Source organism: Mustela nigripes, chromosome 1 (assembly GCF_022355385.1).
Source record: "Mustela nigripes isolate SB6536 chromosome 1, MUSNIG.SB6536, whole genome shotgun sequence".
NCBI classification, from domain to species: Eukaryota; Metazoa; Chordata; class Mammalia; order Carnivora; family Mustelidae; genus Mustela; species Mustela nigripes.
In genome coordinates this window covers 84,763,135-84,781,347 of record NC_081557.1, presented here as the reverse complement: position 1 = coordinate 84,781,347, position 18,213 = coordinate 84,763,135, and the positions used below count along the sequence as shown (strand labels likewise).

Below are 18,213 nucleotides of genomic sequence, written 5' to 3'. Positions count from 1 at the left end.
TTGTGGAGATTAGAGGTGGATGCCCTACCTGTTGTTCTGATCTGTAACACCTACTGATTTTTACCATCATTTCATTCTAAAAACATACTGATGGATACTGTTGCTTACCTGATCTGCGTATATATGTCTGTGTCAAACGTACCTGTCTCATAGCTCTGACTCAGCTGTAAATTGCTCAAGAATAGGGGTCATACGTTATACCTCTTATGGGGGCCCTAAAGATTTGATTCCCAAAGTGTGTACCTTTATAGGATGTTATAGGTGTTGCTGTCAAGATGGGGTGAAAGAGCTTGGGAAAATCTGAGTTATACAAAGTTCAGCTCAGTTCTTGATTCTCAGTGTACCAGGGGCATCGTGAATTCGCAAGAGGGGGCATAGTGGGAAGCTTTCCCCAAACATATTTGGTAACATATTTGATTACGCGAGGTCCCCCTCTCCTACCTTGCTTTCACTGTGTCTTTGAGGAACAACTCTGAGACTACAGCTCTTGAGAACTCTAACTTTGCAGTAACACCATATGGCCATAAAGTAGCTGTTCAGTTTTAGGGAGAAAGGGTAGAAAATGTTTGAAAAAGGACAGATTTCACTATCCAGTGGATGGTCTCCTATCCAATCCAGTGCACTGGGGAGAACTCACGTGTTGATTGGCCAGTTGGAAAAGTTGGTTGAAGAAAGAAAAAGCCCTTATAAAGATAGATTTTATTTTAATTTAGAAGGTACACATATATATTGATTCGCTAATGTCTTGATATAGGGCCAAGATCTTTTTCTGACGAGAGGTTGTCCTTTTACTTGCACAAACCTCTCCTATAATAGAACATCTATAAATTCCATCTTTATTTAACATAGGATAAAAAATTTCAAGTCTGGGAAGTAATCTGGCTGTGGGATCTTTCTAGATTTTTGTTATGTATTCCAGCCACTTACATTTGTCCCAGTTGATAATTTTTAAGGAAGTCAGAATCTCAAATCTTTCCAAAGCATCCCACTTAGTTTTCTTAGCAAGAATAACTTTCTTGTGGCGCTTATGTTTTATTGGTTTACAGAATAGTTAAATTATATCATTACACTAACACATGTAACTGGTATAAACCAGCCTGGAATCAAACACTGCTGACTTCCTGATAAGCAGATAAATGGTATAAGGACCATTCTGCACGGTTGCCTGTCTATCTCGAGCGTCTGGGACGGCATGGCAGTTTCCATGGTTTGCAGAAGAAACAAAGCATTGTAAATCTACAGTCTCAGCTGGTAGAGATTGTTCATTCAAACTTTTGTAGTGAATACTAGTTGTTCCTGTTGTCTTCTTTCCCTCAGGGACCAGTTAGTATTCTTTGATTCCTTTCGTCCTGTGTCTGAGGCTTCTTGTCATTTCCACTGCTGCGTGGCATTAGCAGCTACAGACATGGATTCTGATGACAGAATGCTCCTGAGATGGGACTTAAACCCCAGAGCCTTTTTGTTGTTAGGCTACAGCGCGAGGTTAGGAAGGTTTCATCCATTAGCTGCTTGCTATGGGGTCCCTGAAGAATCCCATGATACTTTCTTGCTGTTGTCTTTTGGCTGAAAGAGGCCAATCTTCTGCTGGAAGCAATCACTCCACAGCAAACACAGGCTGGGGGGAACTCCAGCAGAGGGTCCTGTCCACAGAGGATGGAGGGAGAGGGCTGCTCTTCCTGCCCAGCTTCTACCCCCAGCCCCTCTGCTCCAGACCCCAGTGCCCCTCACCCTGGCCCAGTTATTCTGCTCATTTCTACCCAGAAGTGGGCTGTTCTCTGTGCTGCTGTCACCAAAGCACAGGAGCAACATTACAGAATATTCTCTGCATGTGGGGAGATCCCAAAGAGGAAACCAAGCCCCAGCAGGCCCAGCCATACACCGAAGGAGCCATGCCTTCATCAGTCACCGTGGCAGCCCAATTCGCGCTGCGCATCTTCGGGCCTCACCTCATGTAATCCACCCAGCCAGCACAGGGGCTGGTACATATGTTTATTTGAGAGAGAGAGAGAGAGAGATCGCAAGTAAGGGGGAAGGGTAGAGGGAGAAGCAGATTCCCCGCTGAGCAGGGAGCCCGGTGTGGGTGGGACTCGATCCCAGGACTCTGGGATCATAACCTGAGCCAAAGGCAGACGCTTAACAGACTGAGTCACCCAGGGCCCTGCTATCCTCGTTTTACCAGTAACAAAACTAGACTCAAAGAAGGGAACATGTTTCCCAACATCTCATGGGATTCGAACCCAAGTCTGTGGCTCCTCGAGACTCTAGTTCCTCACCCACGAGGCTATAGTCCCTCTGCATTGACCCAAGAAATCAGAGCATCTCTCGGCTCCCACATAAAGTCTAGGCGAAGCAAAGGGGACCCCTGGCTCTCAGTGGATGCTGTCAGTGGACATTGTCCGTGGAGACACAGAGCCCTGTCCTGGGAGGGGAGCAGGAGAGCTACCTGCCACCCTAGTTTTCAGATTCACTGAGGCAGCCTCACCATCCCTTCGTTCCCTCTCCTTTCTCCAACGCTCACATCCGCAATCCTGGAGTGGCATCCAGCCAGCGTCACCATTGGACCCTGCTCGCTGCCTCCCCACCCTGTGTGTGAGGGGCGGCTGCTTTCCCACCCGGCCACGTGCAGCTGAGGGCCTGCTTCCAGGGCCCTCATATGAGCTCTGCAGCTGTCACAGAAGCAAAGTGCCCAAAATGCACCAGGGGCCTTCCCTCTTTTGACTTTTTTTTTTTTTTTTAAGATTTTATTTATTTATTTCACAGACAGAGATAGGCAGAGAGACAGGCACTGAGAGAAAAGGAAGCAGGCTCCCTGCTGAGCAGAGAGCCCAAAGCGGGGCTTGATCCCAGGACCCCGGGATCACGACCTGAGCCAAAGGTAGAGGCTTTAACCCACTGAGCCACCCAGGTGCCCCATCTCTTGACTTTTTTTTAATTGAACTAGAATTCACATACCTCCATTCACCCTTTGTAACTCAAGTCAGAAGGTTTTCTGTATGTTTAGCGTTGTGCAGCCATCCCCAGTATTGAATTTCAGAATATTTTCATCAATTGAAGAAATTCTGTTACCCATTAGCTATCACTGCCCTGCCCTTAGAAACCAATAATCCACTTCGGGTCTCATCAGATTTGCCAATTTCAGATCTTTCACAGGAATGGAATTTTATTATATGTGGTCCTCTGTGAATGGTTTCTCTCACTCTACATCAGGCTCCCAAGATTCATCGTGTCGTAACATACATCGGTGCTTACTTCTGCTTCGTGGCAGAACAGGATCCCACTGCATGGACATACCACCCTTGGTTCATCCACTCATTAGCTGGGGCACGTTTGGGTTGTTTTCTACTTTTCGGCTTCTGAGTAACGCTGCTATGAACATTCCTGCACTCCACCTGATCTGAGCCTGTCCAGATCTGAGCGCATCTTTGTCAGATTTCCAGCTCTTCTCACCCACGGCACTGGAGCCTCACATGTCCCCCACTGGGGGACACAGGCTGCCACACACCCGGGTACAGCGTGTGTCCTGCCCGTGGGCTCCCAGCCAAGGAGGGTGTGTGGACATGAAATCCAGCTGGTTGCCTCTGTGCCTTGGTGTAAATCTTCAGTGACTCAACAAACACTCTCTGTGCGTCCTGCTTGCCACCTTCCCTGTGCCTAGCATTCTCCTAAGCCCCAAAGACATACACATCGATCCCTGTCAGAGATGCGCTAATGGGATCCATCTCCAGCTGGCTTAGAAATGGTGATGTCTCTTACAGTGTGTGCTCTGTGGAAGGGGCATGGTACAGGGAGGCAGGCCCTGGATTTGAGCGTTGCACGCCTTCTTACCTAGCCAGGGGACCAGGGCACGTTGCTGGGTCTCATCAGATCTCCATCTCCTCTGCTCTAAAATGGGAATCACGATATCCAGTCCACAGCACTGTTGTGAAGATTGAATGAGATGAGCGAGAAAGTACTTTGTCCTGATCCAAACACAGCTGCTGTTGCAAATGCCTCCCGTCTCACTCCGGGAGTCCCCCTAATCCACCCTGTCTCAGGAAAAGCTGAGAGAAATCTTGACACTTCTAGGGAATCTGTGGCGAAAAGTAAGAAAACTTGAAAAGAAAAAAAATAGCTCAGAGAGACTTAGACCATTTTTGTTCCAGAATATCTTGCCTGCTACTTTTTCCTTCAACTTTGTTACACGATCTGAAATTCCACTCATCAGAGATCGACTTCAAAGTATCCAATCCCTGTCAAAAACAGACGCCAATGGAAAGGCCGAGATGCCATCTTTCATTCACAGCTTAGTATGAATTAGTTCCAAAGCTTACTTTTTTACTCCCACTCAGCTAAGATCAGCTTCATGGGAAGAGTGCCAGCGCTTGTTAGCAGTAGCAAATGAAGATTAGAATATTTTTTAACACAGTATTTTGAAGAGGCAAACCAGAATGGGGCACCAGGGGAAAGGTTTCTAGCAATTGTTCTTCCCCTCTTCAAGGCCCCTGACCTTTAAGACTCTGATGAAAGTTTTATCTGTATCATCACGAATATAGTTTTAAGACATTTGACCCTAAAGTCCTAGCAGCCAGAGGCCTCAAATTCAGAAAGCTGACTGCAGGGTCACATGATGACGGCCCTGGGGCTCTGAGAAGAGGTGCTGAGAAGTGGCAGTAGGGCCCAGGAAAAGACAAGAGGACGAAGCCTGTGCTCCCCCACCTCAGAATTTCCTCAAATCTAGACCACCCCCTGAAATTAGAGTGAGATTGGCTCTTTATCCCTGAGTCTTAAAAGCTACTTTCCACCAAAACATAGATCTTTAACTAAATCAGCCTTTGGGGGCTAGCCTGGAAGGCTAACTATTAAAGAAATAACTTGTTTCTATGGGAAAATGGGATCTAAGTCCCAAATACTGTATCTGTCCACTAACACCTAAGTCGTGGGTATAAGACATGATTCCAGCACTCGAGGGACTGATAATTTAATTGGGGAAATAAATTACACCTCTAAACCAGGAGTGGTCAACCCATGCTGTAATCAAGTATTAGCAGGGGCATACACACTCAAGGGGTCCAAGAATGGAGGAAGTAGTACAGGTGAGAGAAGTTTGCCTACCTGTGCTTGTCAGACACATCCAGACTAGCGTGTCTGGGACTGAACATCGCATTTCAAAAGGTGCTTTGAGAAGTCATGTCCAGAGAAGAGCAGTCAGAGTAGGGAAATGTCTGTTCAAATGACTTTTAATGGGAAACAGGTCATATGATGAATGGTTAAGGGGACTGGGGATGTTCGGTCCGTAGAAAAGATTTGTTTCTCTAGGGCCAGTATGGTATAGTATAAGGAACAGGGTTTTGGAGGCAGACAGACCTGAGACTGATCCCAGCTCCATTTTTTTTACTTGCTGTATGACCTTGAGCCAGTCAACTGGCATCTCTGATGTTAATTTCCTCTTCATAAAATAAAGATAATCATATCCACCTATGGCAAAGATGGTCAATAATACGTTAAAAAGCGCAGTGCCTGACAGATGGTCTAGCCCAGAGGTGGAACGGACGTGGTTGAAGATACAGGGGGTGTGAGTCTTGGCTCTGCCACTCACTGGAGTGAGTGGAGCCAGTTTCTTAACCCTTCTGGGCTTGGTTTCTCATGTGTAAAACGTGAATAATGATGCTTGTTTCATAGGTGCCTGGAAAATTCAGTGAGGTATTTTGACAGAGTACTCTGTGAATATTGTTGAGTATTCAAAGTTAGCCAAGGGCACCTGGGTGGCTCAGTGGGTTAAGCCTCTGCCTTCAGCTTGGGTCATGGTCTCGGGGTCCTGGGATCGAGGCCCGTGTCAGCAAGGAGCCTGCTTCCTCCTCTCTCTCTGCCTGCCTCTCTGCCTGCTTGTGATCTCTCTCTCTCTGTGTCAGATAAACAAATAAAATCTTAAAAAAAAAAAAATCAAAGTTAGCCAGAAACTGTAGGCATCCAGTAAGTGGTTGGAACTCTTGTTATGAAGTAAGAGACAGTGCTGTCGACTTCTGTGTGAAGGGCAGTCTAGGCTCTCTGGCTGGTTGAGTAAGGAGAAGATTTGAGTCCAATAGAAAGACTTTTCCAACGATCAGCAAAAGGGCTGCCATGCGGTAACACTGGTCCCGCAGAGCCACGCTTCCCCCCGTCTTCAGGACGGCACACCCAGAAAGTGATAGAAACCAACCATACCACTTGAAGCTGGGGACCAGCTGGCAGACTCCCACTGAGCCACCCTGGCACTGTCTCTGCACACCTGTAACTGGTTTGGGGGTATCAGTGAAAGCGCTGGTATCAAGGACACCAGCCCAGTGCAGGAGCTGGCCTTGGGGACTTCCAGGGCTCTGGGCATGAGTGAGGTCTTGCCTTAAAGAAGCCTTGCACAGGATGCTGATGCACAAACTTAGGGTTTAATGGAGGAGCTGGGATCTGGGCCAGGTCTGGCAGGGAGTCTAGGATTTAGGATGGAGTAGGAAGAGAAGGACGAGTTGGATGGGTGAGAATTCTTTCCTGATTGACTATCAATGGCCTTGTCTGGCCGGTGATGGTTGCCGACCAAAGAGACAGACCCCTCCTCCTAAGGTCATGAGCGTGAAATACTCCTCTACCCTTCTTCTCCCCTCTGGAGCCTGGGAAACTGTGTAGCTCTGTGTCATGCCACGACTGTTGTCTCTCCCCTGCTGCTCAGGCATCTGTACCTGTAGAGCTTCGGTGGAAGGTACACCAGGTCCTGGAAGTCAGGCTAACCATGGCTTGGCTGCATTCTCCCTTCTGTGCCAGGGAAACGGGAGATCTTGGATTCCTGCCTGTGATGTGAAACTGTTTTCTCCCGCCCACCCTTCACTGCAGGGACAAAGAGAGAACAGACCCCGGAAGCTGCCCTCAACTCCCCAGGACAGATGGAGAGTGCTGGAAGTGTAGTCCCAGGGTGTGGGCCACACTGACTGCTTGAGCACCAGGGAGTCCCAGGGAAGGAGGGAGGTTGGTGGTCTCCATCAAAGATAGGGCCTTGTTGACAATTGGCTGGTCAGTTGCAAGGCTGGATGGAGCTGGTCTGAGAAGACAGGGGGTGTGGGAGGCCATTAGCTTGCCCTGAGCCCCAGGACACTCCATGGGGGTCTGCAACTCTCAAATATTCTACCTGAAAAATGGCTAGCAGAGATTTACAATTTCTAGCATCCCCCCAAGAAGCCTAAGACCCAGACTAGGGGAAAACACCCCATTGTATGCGCACAGAGCTGGAGTAGTCCCAGAATCCAGGAAATAAAACCATTTGAAAGAATGATTTCCATCCGCACATCTCTCCATGTGGCTTTCATAGAGAGGGAGCCACGTGTGTCATGCAGCAGATTTATTTTATTTGTTATGTATCGATTTATTGAACAAACACTGAGTGCCAGGCACTGTTCTAAGAACCTTTCAGATATTAACTCATTGAAATCGTATTACCATCTCAGGGTAGGTGGAATTATTTTCCCCATTTTACAGAAGATGAACCCTAGTAACAAGCTCAAGGTCTTGAGAGGGTGAGAGACCAGTATTCAAAGCCTGACAGCCTGGCCCTGGAGTTCATGTTCTTCCCCCCTTCTTACTGTGCTGCACTGAAGACTCCTCTAGAAAGCTGCCCAGTGTGCCTCCATAGACCCTAAGTACCCCAGTCTTCTCCCAACAAACATTCATGGAATAGACACTTGCAGGAAAGTCCCTTTTAGCAAGTAGGGCAAGTAGGGCAGCCTGATCCCAGGGAGTTGATTCACTGATGCTCCCCACCCTGTCCCACTCATCTTCACTCACAAAGGCCCACAGCGAATGGTGACAACCACCAGTTACCCACTTAAGTTCCTATGATCATCCATTCCTTGAATACATACTGAACACTTACCAGGCATTTTCTTTGGCACTGATGAGGTGGGGGTGGAAAGAAAGGCGGGGGTCCTTTTCCTCAGAAACATGCAGCATGTCTGGTTGGGGTGACAGCTAAACAAATCATCCATGTAGCATATGGAACCCTATGGGATAAGTGCTCCAACTCATAAGAAAGGTGTCCCAGTGGGCACGAGGCACTGGGGGCAGGTTAGGAAGGACCAGTCTTGCTTGCTACAGCATGAAGGATGGATTGAAATAGAAAACAGAGGGAGGGAGAATAGTTCCGAGATTGTAGGACGGTGAAAAATAGGAAGGCGGTTAATTTTTTACAATGGAAAACTATGAGCAATGAAAAATGAATAGGTCCAGAAACACCAAATAAATGTAGATTAGTCTCACACCTATACTTCAGAGTGAAATCCTGTGTGCTAATGGATTCCATTTATATAGGGTCCAAATACCAGGGAAAAGTAAACTATATTGTTTAAGGATGTAACATAGATAGGAAAACTACAGAGAAAAGAAAGAAAGAAATTACCATAAAAAACAGGTTATTTTCGGGGAGGATATCTTTGAGGGTAATGATTGAGAAGGGGCATGAAGGGGGCTTTGGGTGTTGGTAGTATCTTATTTTTTGACCTGAATGGTGGTCCCACTTGTGATTAATAGATAAAACTATATATTTTCTTTGGATCTTTCTGTGCAGGTACAATTGTAAAGGGGAGAGGAGTAAAAAGGAGCAATAAAAGAATGGAAGGTCTGCACGAGGTGCATGATAATAAGAAAGAAGAGTTCTTGTGGTGTTTACTGGGTTTCCCTCTGCTCTAAAAGGCTCGTTTTTTCCCCATTTACCACCTGTGAAATCAGGGTGCACCTGCCATCGATGGCATCTCAGATGTGATAAAATGTGGTTGTTTCAGGATCCTCACCATGCCAGCTGCCTCCATCGGGTTGGTGTCTGACCTTCCCAGAGCAAGGCCAGGCCCACAGAGTTGGGGCTGCTGCAGGGTGCGTGTCCGCAGTTGGTCAGGAGTGAGAAGGGAAGAGGGCTGTCATTGACGCCGGTGCAATGGGAGCCCAGGGAAGGAAAGCCGGCTTCCGCTTCCCCTGTGCCCCATCCCTCCATGACTGGCCAGCCTCATGGTCACCTGCCTGCACCAGGAGGAGGAAGGATAGTCTCGGGTGGGCTCAGGGTGAAGGAAGGAGCAGGGGACCCAGGAACCAGCCCTGGTCACATTTCTCCCAGAGCCAGTTCCCCAGGTGGAACTCCCCCTTCATCTGAAAGATGTCTTCAGCTTCAGTTTAGGGCAGGGGAGACCTAAGCTAGGAGGCCACAAAGCAAGGTGTCAGAAAGAGTTTAGGTCAAATTTCGGAGGAACTTCCTGATGGCCGCTGGGCCACCACGAAACACCCCCTCTGTGTAAACACTGCAGTTCCCTTCTCTAGAGACTGCACAGTTGGCTCTGTGGTGTCTGGGAGGCTTTGCTACATTGTCCAGAGGGAGTTCGTGAAGCACACACACTTTACCTGCATTATCTCGTTAGATCAGCCCCCGAGCCCAAGAGGTATGTGCTGTTCTGCTATTTCCCTTTCAAGGCCGAGGAAACTAAGGATAGGAGACGTAGGACAACAAATCGCCAAGCTCCCAGAGCTGGTGAATGGTAGGGGTGTGTGTGTGCAGGACTTGACCTCTCCTGAGGCTGTGTACTTGACCACCAGGCAGCTCTGCGTAGTTATATAAGGCTCTAAGCCCGCCCTGAGAAGGATCTGTCATTTTCTGGTTCATTCTATATCTCTTGTTCTGGAAGGATTATCTGCTTCCAGAGAGTGGCTGCCTGCTTCCCTCCTGACTCCAGAGCAGCTCTTCCAAATAGTGGCCAGAGAGTGGCTACTATGGCTTGATGGCTTACCGTGATCTCACTTGATTCCTCCTCCCGTCCTTGGCCCTGAGCCTTTCCAATTGTGCTAAAAGGAGCACTGACCAAATCAAGGTCTGTCCAGGGGCCAGGACTATTTTGACTCTGTCCTCAGGAATCATCTGGTCTGAGGCGTGTACAAGCTCGACTGCTCCTAGGAGCACTCAGATGTGGTGCCAGAAATGTTCTGGCTAACACACCTGTCCCCAGAGCCGGGCCAGAGCTGCCACTCACCCCCACGGCCTCCACCACGTGCCTCCTAAGGTGCCCGTTGCAGGCAGGATGGGTGGTGGCGTTTGGACAGTGGGAGGAGAAGAGGCTTATAACTCTCTCCATAAGAGGACAGCCAGCTGCCTTCCCCGACCCCACCTCCCACACTCTCCATCCAGTGGGGGCACATTAACCTCTGAATTTATACCCTCCACTCAGAAGGGAGAGCTGTACCAGGAGCCTCCTTAGAGCACACATGATCCCTCTGTGGGAGAGGCTGAAGGATCTCCTTCCCTGGAGGTCTTTAAGAGTGGAAGAGACGTGGTCTGGCTGGCTTCAGTGTAAGTCTTGGCACAAGACTCCTGCCTGGAAGGCCCATCCCCACCTTTGCTGGGACACTTGGCCATTCTTCAAAGGCCAGCTGAAGTACCACCTCGTTCAGGAAGTCCTCCCTGACCAGTCAGCCCACCCTTTTCTACCACCCAAGGGAACAGACACACTGCCCATTAAAGGGGGTTTCTTCCCCTTTGTCTGCAGCCTTCTCCCTAAGCTGTGAGCTGTCACAGCCACGAATCTTCCACCTGCCAGGAGGTGGAAGATCTTCCACCTTCCAGCAGCCAGGAGGCAGCTAGCTTCCCCTCCCCGTCAGCTGATGAGCCATGCGTTCTGCTCAAGAAATAAGGTGGCCATCTCCTGCCTGTGTCGGTTTCCCTCGCGTGGTCCATACCCAATACACCGACCATCTACTCTGCCTGGGCTGGACACTGGAAACCCCATGTCTGCTAAGACCGGGTTCCCACCTGAGAGCAACTCCCCAGTCTTGTAGGGAGACCTCTTATCATATAGCAGGCTGAATGCCGTTATTCAAACACAGCCGTGATGGACTCTGCCCCAGAACTTGGGAAATGGCTCACAGAGGATTTGATCTGTGGCAGGTCTTCCCAGAAGCTCAGAGACACACACAGTGGAAAAGTGGGGGAAAGAGCATTGCAACGGAGGGAATGACAGATGCGAGGACAAGAAGGCACAAAAGGGCCCAGTGCAGCCCGGGAAGGCCAAATGGTTGCCATATTTTTGCTGTGTTCACGGACCAAGTGGCCATAGACGGGGGCTGCCTGGCTCCTCACATTAGGAAAATTGGAACTCCATGGAGCCAAAAAACAGGGCTGGGGCCCCACCCCTTCCCCAGAAGGTGTCAGAAGTGGATAGCCCCTGCTCCTCTGCCCCTTGGGGCCTGCGATCCTGCCTCCCAGCCTCCCTCTGTTCTTTCCAGTTAGGAAGAAATTGGCTCCCCTGACATTGATGTGTTTTCCTGCTTGTTAGAATCTTAATGTATGAATCACAAGGCCCAGCTGCCCTGGCGTGGTGGTCAGGGTCAGAGGTGTGAATTAGAACAACACATGATCCTAACGGCTTCGGTCAGGGGGTGCTGGAGCCAGCTGTAGAGGTTGCTTGCCTTTGTCGCTGATAATGAGAGCACTTCCAAGGCTGTCGCTCTCATGCTCGTTCCTTAGCCTGAAGCACCTTGCCCACATCATCCCATAATAATAGCATGAAGAGCCATCTCCTCGTGAGCACGTTATGAGTACAATTTCATTTCATCACTAGGGCGACTTTATGATGTAGGCCTAAGGGACATGCCTGAGACCTCACAGCATGACGTGACCGAGCCAGAATCTGAGTCCCAGTCTCTGGGACTTTGGAAAGCCCAAGCAGCTCTTTCTAATGCCACCTCAGTCCCGAGGAATATCCCTGGCTAGAGTTAGAGGAGGCTGGACGGCTTGGCCCTCTGCCCTAGGAGTCCACAGACCTCCCCTCGCTTCAGGGCAAGGCTCTCACCCAATCTGACCCTCATCACTTCTTCACCACATGCCTGCTGGGTGGGAGGTGTGGGTACAGGGACCTGGAGAAGACATAAAGATGCAGAGACCCAGTTACCGTGCAGCTCACCACCGAGTGGGACCCAAACGGACCCCTATTCCACCACCACCCAAAACTTTCCCATTCTTAATGTGACCTGTGCAACCTTCCCCACACTCTGGCCAACCCATTTCTCCTTCTAACCTTCTCTAGAGCCCATTACCCAAACTACCCAACCTTTGCTTTGTTTCTGCTTTCTTTCACTCAGGAGTCATTTGCATGTCATTTGCATGTGGAAGGCACTGGGGATACATTAATAAGACGAATTAATAAGACATGGTCTCTGCCCTCATGAAGCACAGTCTAAGAGTGGGAGACAAGGCTGTCATCAGTGCAGGGACTGAAGTGCCCTGGGACACCCCTTCCTCACCCCCACAAAGACAAGGACTCAGTCTTACAAACGACAAGAACTGAGTTCCAAGCTGGAGCTAGCCCCTAGGGGAACACCAGAGAAGTTACTTGGTTTCTTCAGCTGTAAAGTGGGAATAACAATACTTAACCTGCCTACCTTATCAAATGTGAGCAATGTGCTTTGTTAAATGAAATTAAGTACATGATAACCTTTCTACAACTATTAGTTACCATTATATTCATCTTCAGTCTCTGCTTTGTTAAATGAAATTAAGTGCATGATAACCTTTCTACAACTAGTAGTTACCATTATATTCATCTTCAGTCTCCTGGGATGCCAGCATAAATCTGGGCACAGGGTAGATATTCAGTAAATTTCAGTCAATTTAAATTTAATTGGTTCAGATACCCCCATGTACCACCTTCTGATAGTCCTGTAGGCTTTGGGGGCCATTGTCAACCTAATACTAACGATGCTTGACCTGCCTGCTGGGGGTTGGCTGTGAGGACAAAGTCAGGATGTGAAAGTGCGTTGGAAGCTATCAATATTGAGCTCTACTGACTCTTGGGAAACCCATGTTGTCCCCCATCTTGAGGAGAGGGGGCAGTGTTCCTGACTGTGGAGCCACAGACATGGGACGGCCTCCCCCAGGCCTTAGTTTCATTACTTTTGGGAAACAAACATTGTACTTTCCCCGATTTAGGCCCTAAACCTCTGGGCTGCCTGGGTCAGGATAGCACCTGTGATGTAGACATGGTCTCTGGGGGGACCAGGCCACCATGTGCCCACCCTGCATTAGCCCTTCACCTCTCATTTCAGCATCCCTACCCCACGGAGGATGAGAAGAGGCAGATTGCAGCCCAGACAAACCTCACCCTCTTGCAAGTAAATAACTGGTGAGTTCTCACCCGCGCAAAGGCTCTCAGCTCCGAGGGCCAGCAGGGGAAAGAGATAGCCTAGCCCAGCTGCTCTACCACAGCAGTCTTCCCCTTTGGGCCAGAAGCAGAAAGCTAGAATCAACCCAACCTCCTAGAGCTTCATCTGCAGCTTCTTAGCGCCCTCTGCTGGGAGATTGTGTCAGGAACATCCCTGGAAGCTTCTGGCTGAGTGGAAAGCCTGGCCCCACCTGCAGACAGCCAAGGTCTGGAGGAGCGCCCGGTGGTCATCTAGTCTACCCACCACCTCCGTGAACTGAAGAACTACAGTGTTCTGCAAAGCCTGGGTGGGAAGGAGGAGGGAGAATTGCGTCTTCTGACTTCACAGGCATGTTTTCCCCTTTTGTGTCTGGCTGAGCTGTCCCAGAAATCTCAGAGAGCAAGGTCTGGTTGGGTGAGGGTAGACCCAAGATTTGGGGCCCCTGATCTGAGCCCTGGGCCCTGGAGTGAAGTCAGAGTTCAGTGCTTCTTAGGGGACCCCTACTTCCTCTGTTCCAAGCCTGATGAGTCCTGAGTAGAGATTTCTGACCCTCCCCATGCATCCCTCCCCTGCTGTGTGGTAACCAAGCTCCAGGAGATTCCATGAGCCCTGCACTGCCCAGGGCTCTTCTTCCAGCTGGGCTTTCACACCCTAGACAAGCCCCCAGTCTGTTCTGTACAGTGGATCAGCTGCTGAGAGTCTGGAAGCAGCTCTCACTCCCTGCACATGTGCACACACACCCCACAGCCCCAGGGGGTACTAACTAGGTCCCTACCTTTACCCCTGGGCAGGTTCATCAACGCCCGGAGGCGCATCCTGCAGCCCATGCTTGATGCCAGCAACCCAGACCCTGCCCCTAAAGCCAAGAAGATCAAGTCGCAGCACCGGCCCACCCAAAGATTCTGGCCCAACTCCATTGCTGCGGGTGTGCTGCAACAGCAGGGCGGCGCCCCAGGGACGAACCCGGACGGTAAGAACCGGGGGCGGGGGAACTGTGGCCTGGCGCCGGTGGGCGGACCTCCTGGATGGGCTCCACGAAGACGCCAGGGCTGCGCAGCCACCTGCCTGTGTGGCAGTGGCAGCTCGGTCATACTCGTGTTCTCCTTCCAAGGATGTGCACAGGCCTGAAAGAAGGGGATGTTTTTGCATATATTTTCACAACCAAAAAGCGACCTCACAAAGACGAGTGGGAGTCCGTGGTCATCTGAGTCAGTGACTGCTCAGCAGAGCCCCCTCCTCCCTCCCACACCCGCCTGAAGTTCCGGCGCACCCGTGAGCGTCTGCCCAGCTCCCCCAGAGCCAGGGCCATCTATAAATACCGAAGCAGGCAGCTGGCTTGTGAACGGAGGCCAGGAAGAGCTTTGTTTTCCCAGCTTCTCCATCACACCCTCCACATACACTTTCCTAATTGCCGGTCGCCTGGTGCACAATGAATAATTCACTGAGCCAGACATTTTATAGCTTGGCACGTGAAGACAGCTGTGTGTGGGAAGTGGAGGTGTGCGTGTGCACGTACATACCTCTGCGTGCATCTCTGCAGCTGCATTCGGGTTCTCCGTCCTGGGCAGTTGCCGTGTCCGCTGTAGCAGATTCTGAGCTACACGGACCAAGGGGAGAATCCCAACTCCATCATGCCTGTCACCTTGAGCTGATGCCTTAACCATCTGAGACTCAGTTTCTTCCTCTTTAGAATGGGGACGGTAACTCCCACCGTACAGAATTGTTGAAAAGTCCAAGTATGTAACGTCCACAGACGCTCCCGGGGGTGCCGGAGCACCACTTCTTGGGAAGGGGCCAGGAGGGGCTGCCAAACGTGTGGATTGGGCGACTTCACACCTGGGAACTGTCGACCACTCCGTGAACCAGTCCCCGCCACTCTACCCAACACCGAGGTTCCCGAGCCTGACCCTTGCCTTCTTCTCTCGCGTAGGTTCCATCAGCTTGGACAACCTGCAGTCCCTGTCCTCAGACAATGCCACCATGGCCATGCAGCAGGCCATGATGGCCGCACATGACGACTCGTTGGATGGGACAGAAGAGGAGGACGAGGAGGAGATGGAAGAGGAGGAGGAAGAGGAGCTGGAGGAGGAGGCAGATGAGCTTCAGACGACAAATGTCAGCGACCTGGGCTTGGAACACAGTGACTCCCTGGAATAGTTGCAGCCCAGATGGCACTGGTCACCAAGCAGGACAGGAGTGTCGTCAGGAGGGCTCCAGGGTGGGGGGGGGGGGGGCACGGGCAGGCAGCACCAAGGAAGTTGGGCCCTAGCTTCCCCAAATCAGTAGCTCGAAGAAATGCTGAGGAGACCCCCGCTCCTTCCCAACTCCCAGGCTTCCATGAGCGCCCCCGCCCCACTTCCCTAGACCTGCAGAGGACTCCGTTTGCGGGGCCGGCCACGCAGCCTACACGGAAAGGCAGGAGTGAGAGCTGGACTCACGAATCCCTGAGGACAGATGGCACCCATGCCCCTGCCCAAACTGAAGGACTTGAGATGTTTACAAGCCCTGCGCTGTGAGGCAGAGCGGGGCTGTTGAGAGTGAGCCTCGCCAGGGACAGAGGAGGAAAGGGAGAGTCAAGGGGCTCTGGGTTCCACCCCCATGAGGTTCTCAGCTCCTCGAAAGACATTCAAGGGCAAGAGCCCAGACTCATCACCAGTGGCTGTAGCAGAGGGAAAGGCCCTGAGGCGTCACATCTTGCAGATTGGAGTGGGACCCAGGCCCCCGAGGGCTCTTGCTCATTCCTCCAAGGACCTGTCTCAGGCACGGGCAAACCATGGACTTGGAAGAGAGGGCAGGAGCCCCCACAGCCACCTTCTCTCTCTCTCTCTCTCTCTCTCTCTCCTGGAAAGGAATGGTAAGCTGGCAAGGCTCGGATTATAGGGCGTTCAGAGGAATCCCTTCCCCTGGGTCAGTTCCAGGACCCAAGGAGATGGCAGAACCTGAGCTAGGAGCCATATCAAGGTGACTTTGGGGACCACAGCCATCCCTAGGTGGTCACAGAACTCAGCTCCTGTAGCAACAGGACAATGGTGTCTTATCCCAGATGTTCCAGCCCTCAAATGGAGCTCCTCAGATGTCCCAGCCCTCAGCCCCCCATGGCTGTCCCCCTGCTCCTGGGCTGGCAGAGCAGCCCCCATTCTCTTTTCATTTTATCCTTCAGAGAAGGCAGAAGAAACATTGGAAAGAAGCATCCAGTCCAGTGGGAAGCCAGGGGTTGGAGAAGGTGCTATATCCCTCTTCCCATCAGTATCCAAAGTGTGGGCAAGGAGCCAGAGAAATGGTGCCCCAGAGCCAAGTGGTGCCCCACCCCCACACCCCTCAATGATCTCCCCCCCGACCACCACCACAACACACAGCACTGGAGGAACTGGGGCTCCCTCAAGGAGGAGGCTTGCCACCACCTGCCCTGACTCCCACCCTCCCACCCCAACTTCCAGGCCCCCATGATTGGCACCCCCCCACCCCTTGGCTGTGAATGACAGGACTGCTCACACGTGTGTTTTCCATTGGATTTAATTTAATGGACTTGCAGTTTCATTTGTAAATCGTGCATTGGCCATCTCCTTCAGTGGCAGGATGCGAGTGGCCACCTGGCTCAAGCTGAGGGGACCCTCAGGGCCTTCTGGGGCTTCCCCTCCCCCACCTGGTTGGGGTGGAGCAAAAGGATGGTCGCTCTCCTGAGGTCTCCCTGAAATGAATGTATTTCTCCCCCAAAAGAGCTGATATTTAATGTTTTAATAGGGATTTTTGAGAAACAAATAACCTTATTTATAATCTGGGTGATCCAATCATTTTTTACTCCCTTTTGATGCCATAAGTAGAGGAAAGTCTAGCTTTTTTGGCGTGAGACTTTTGCAATGTGCAGTGGGATAAAATACATTTCCTTTTCTGGTTCATTTTTCTTGTTCTATTTCTCTCTTTCTCTCTCCCTCTCTGACACACACACACACACACATACACTCTTTCTCCTACCACTTCGAACGGCAACCCACCCAGCACAGGCACACCTGCACACATGTCCACACATCCTCTTCCCAGCCCCTCCACCTGCGTAATGTTATGCAACCTCCTTCTGATGTATCCACCAAACCAGTACTGAATGTGGCCGAGAAGTTTTCAGTAAATCTTATTACCTACCATCATTCTGGTGCTCAGTTCTTTTTTCCGTGGTTAGTGGTTAGTGGGACCTTGGACCGGAGAAAATTTGGAGGCCTCAGCCTACCTCTTGTTGAACGGACTACCCATGGAAGGCAACATGGTAGAAGGCTCTCTGAGTGACCTCAGTTTACCTGTCTGGGCAGGAAGACAGCCATGTTTGGCACACACACTGCATACGTGTCTGGCTCAAAGACAAAGAGATTAGGGAGAGGAGCCCGGAGGACACTCTGCACTGCCCTCTCCTGGCAATTCTCCCCCATTGCAGTGGCGCGCTCAAAATCTGGTCCCCTACGGCACCATACTCTACCTCCCTCAGAGGCCTTTGCTTCTCCAGGCTGCATCCTAGGCTCCAAGGGTTTTCATCCTCAAAGCTGGTGGCACCGTCGCCCCTCCCCCAGCCCTCCTATGTCCATCCAGGGCCCAGGAATCAGGAAGGAGAGGAAGTCCTGACTGCCGCTTTTAATCTAGAGCTGTGTCCAGAGACAAGCCTGCCCTCCGAACCCCAGGGCTCAGCGCTGTATTCCTTGGGGGGGGCAAGTGGAAATTTAGGTACAACCTTTCTCGTTAATTTCAGCCCAGAATTGTCCAGGGCATCGGTTTGGGAGCAGGAGGGGGTGTTCCTTGCTCACATTCACGAAGCCTGGGGAGTCTGCACTTAACATGTGGACATCCTCCAGCCAGGTTGAAGGCTGGGAAGGGAGTTGTCACATGGGCAAAATGGGCCCCCACACAGCCCTGATGCCTGATCCCTAGGTCACCGTTGTCACAGAGCCCAAACCTCCTGTCCTACTCAGAGAGACTGCAAACAGAGACCCTGCCTCTAGGCAGGGAGAAAGTCTCAAGACCTGTGATACAGTAGAGCTCCACTTCCCAGAGCCGGGAAGCCAG

At 50.9% G+C, this 18,213-nt stretch overlaps 1 protein-coding gene across 4 annotated transcripts in view; it reads left to right on the top strand.

Annotated features, from left to right (window-relative positions):
• The window catches only part of PKNOX2 (PBX/knotted 1 homeobox 2), a 251,533-nt gene extending 234,224 nt beyond the window's left edge, over positions 1–17,309 (top strand). For all 4 annotated transcript variants that reach the window (XM_059414406.1, XM_059414398.1, XM_059414381.1 and 1 more), the window contains 3 exons: positions 13,072–13,148; positions 13,959–14,137; positions 15,098–17,309. In XM_059414406.1, the coding sequence (XP_059270389.1) occupies positions 13,072–13,148; positions 13,959–14,137; positions 15,098–15,324 (483 nt within the window). In that variant the 3' untranslated portion in view covers positions 15,325–17,309. The remainder of the gene's footprint in view (positions 1–13,071; positions 13,149–13,958; positions 14,138–15,097) is intronic.
• The last annotated feature ends 904 nt before the right edge of the window (positions 17,310–18,213 follow it).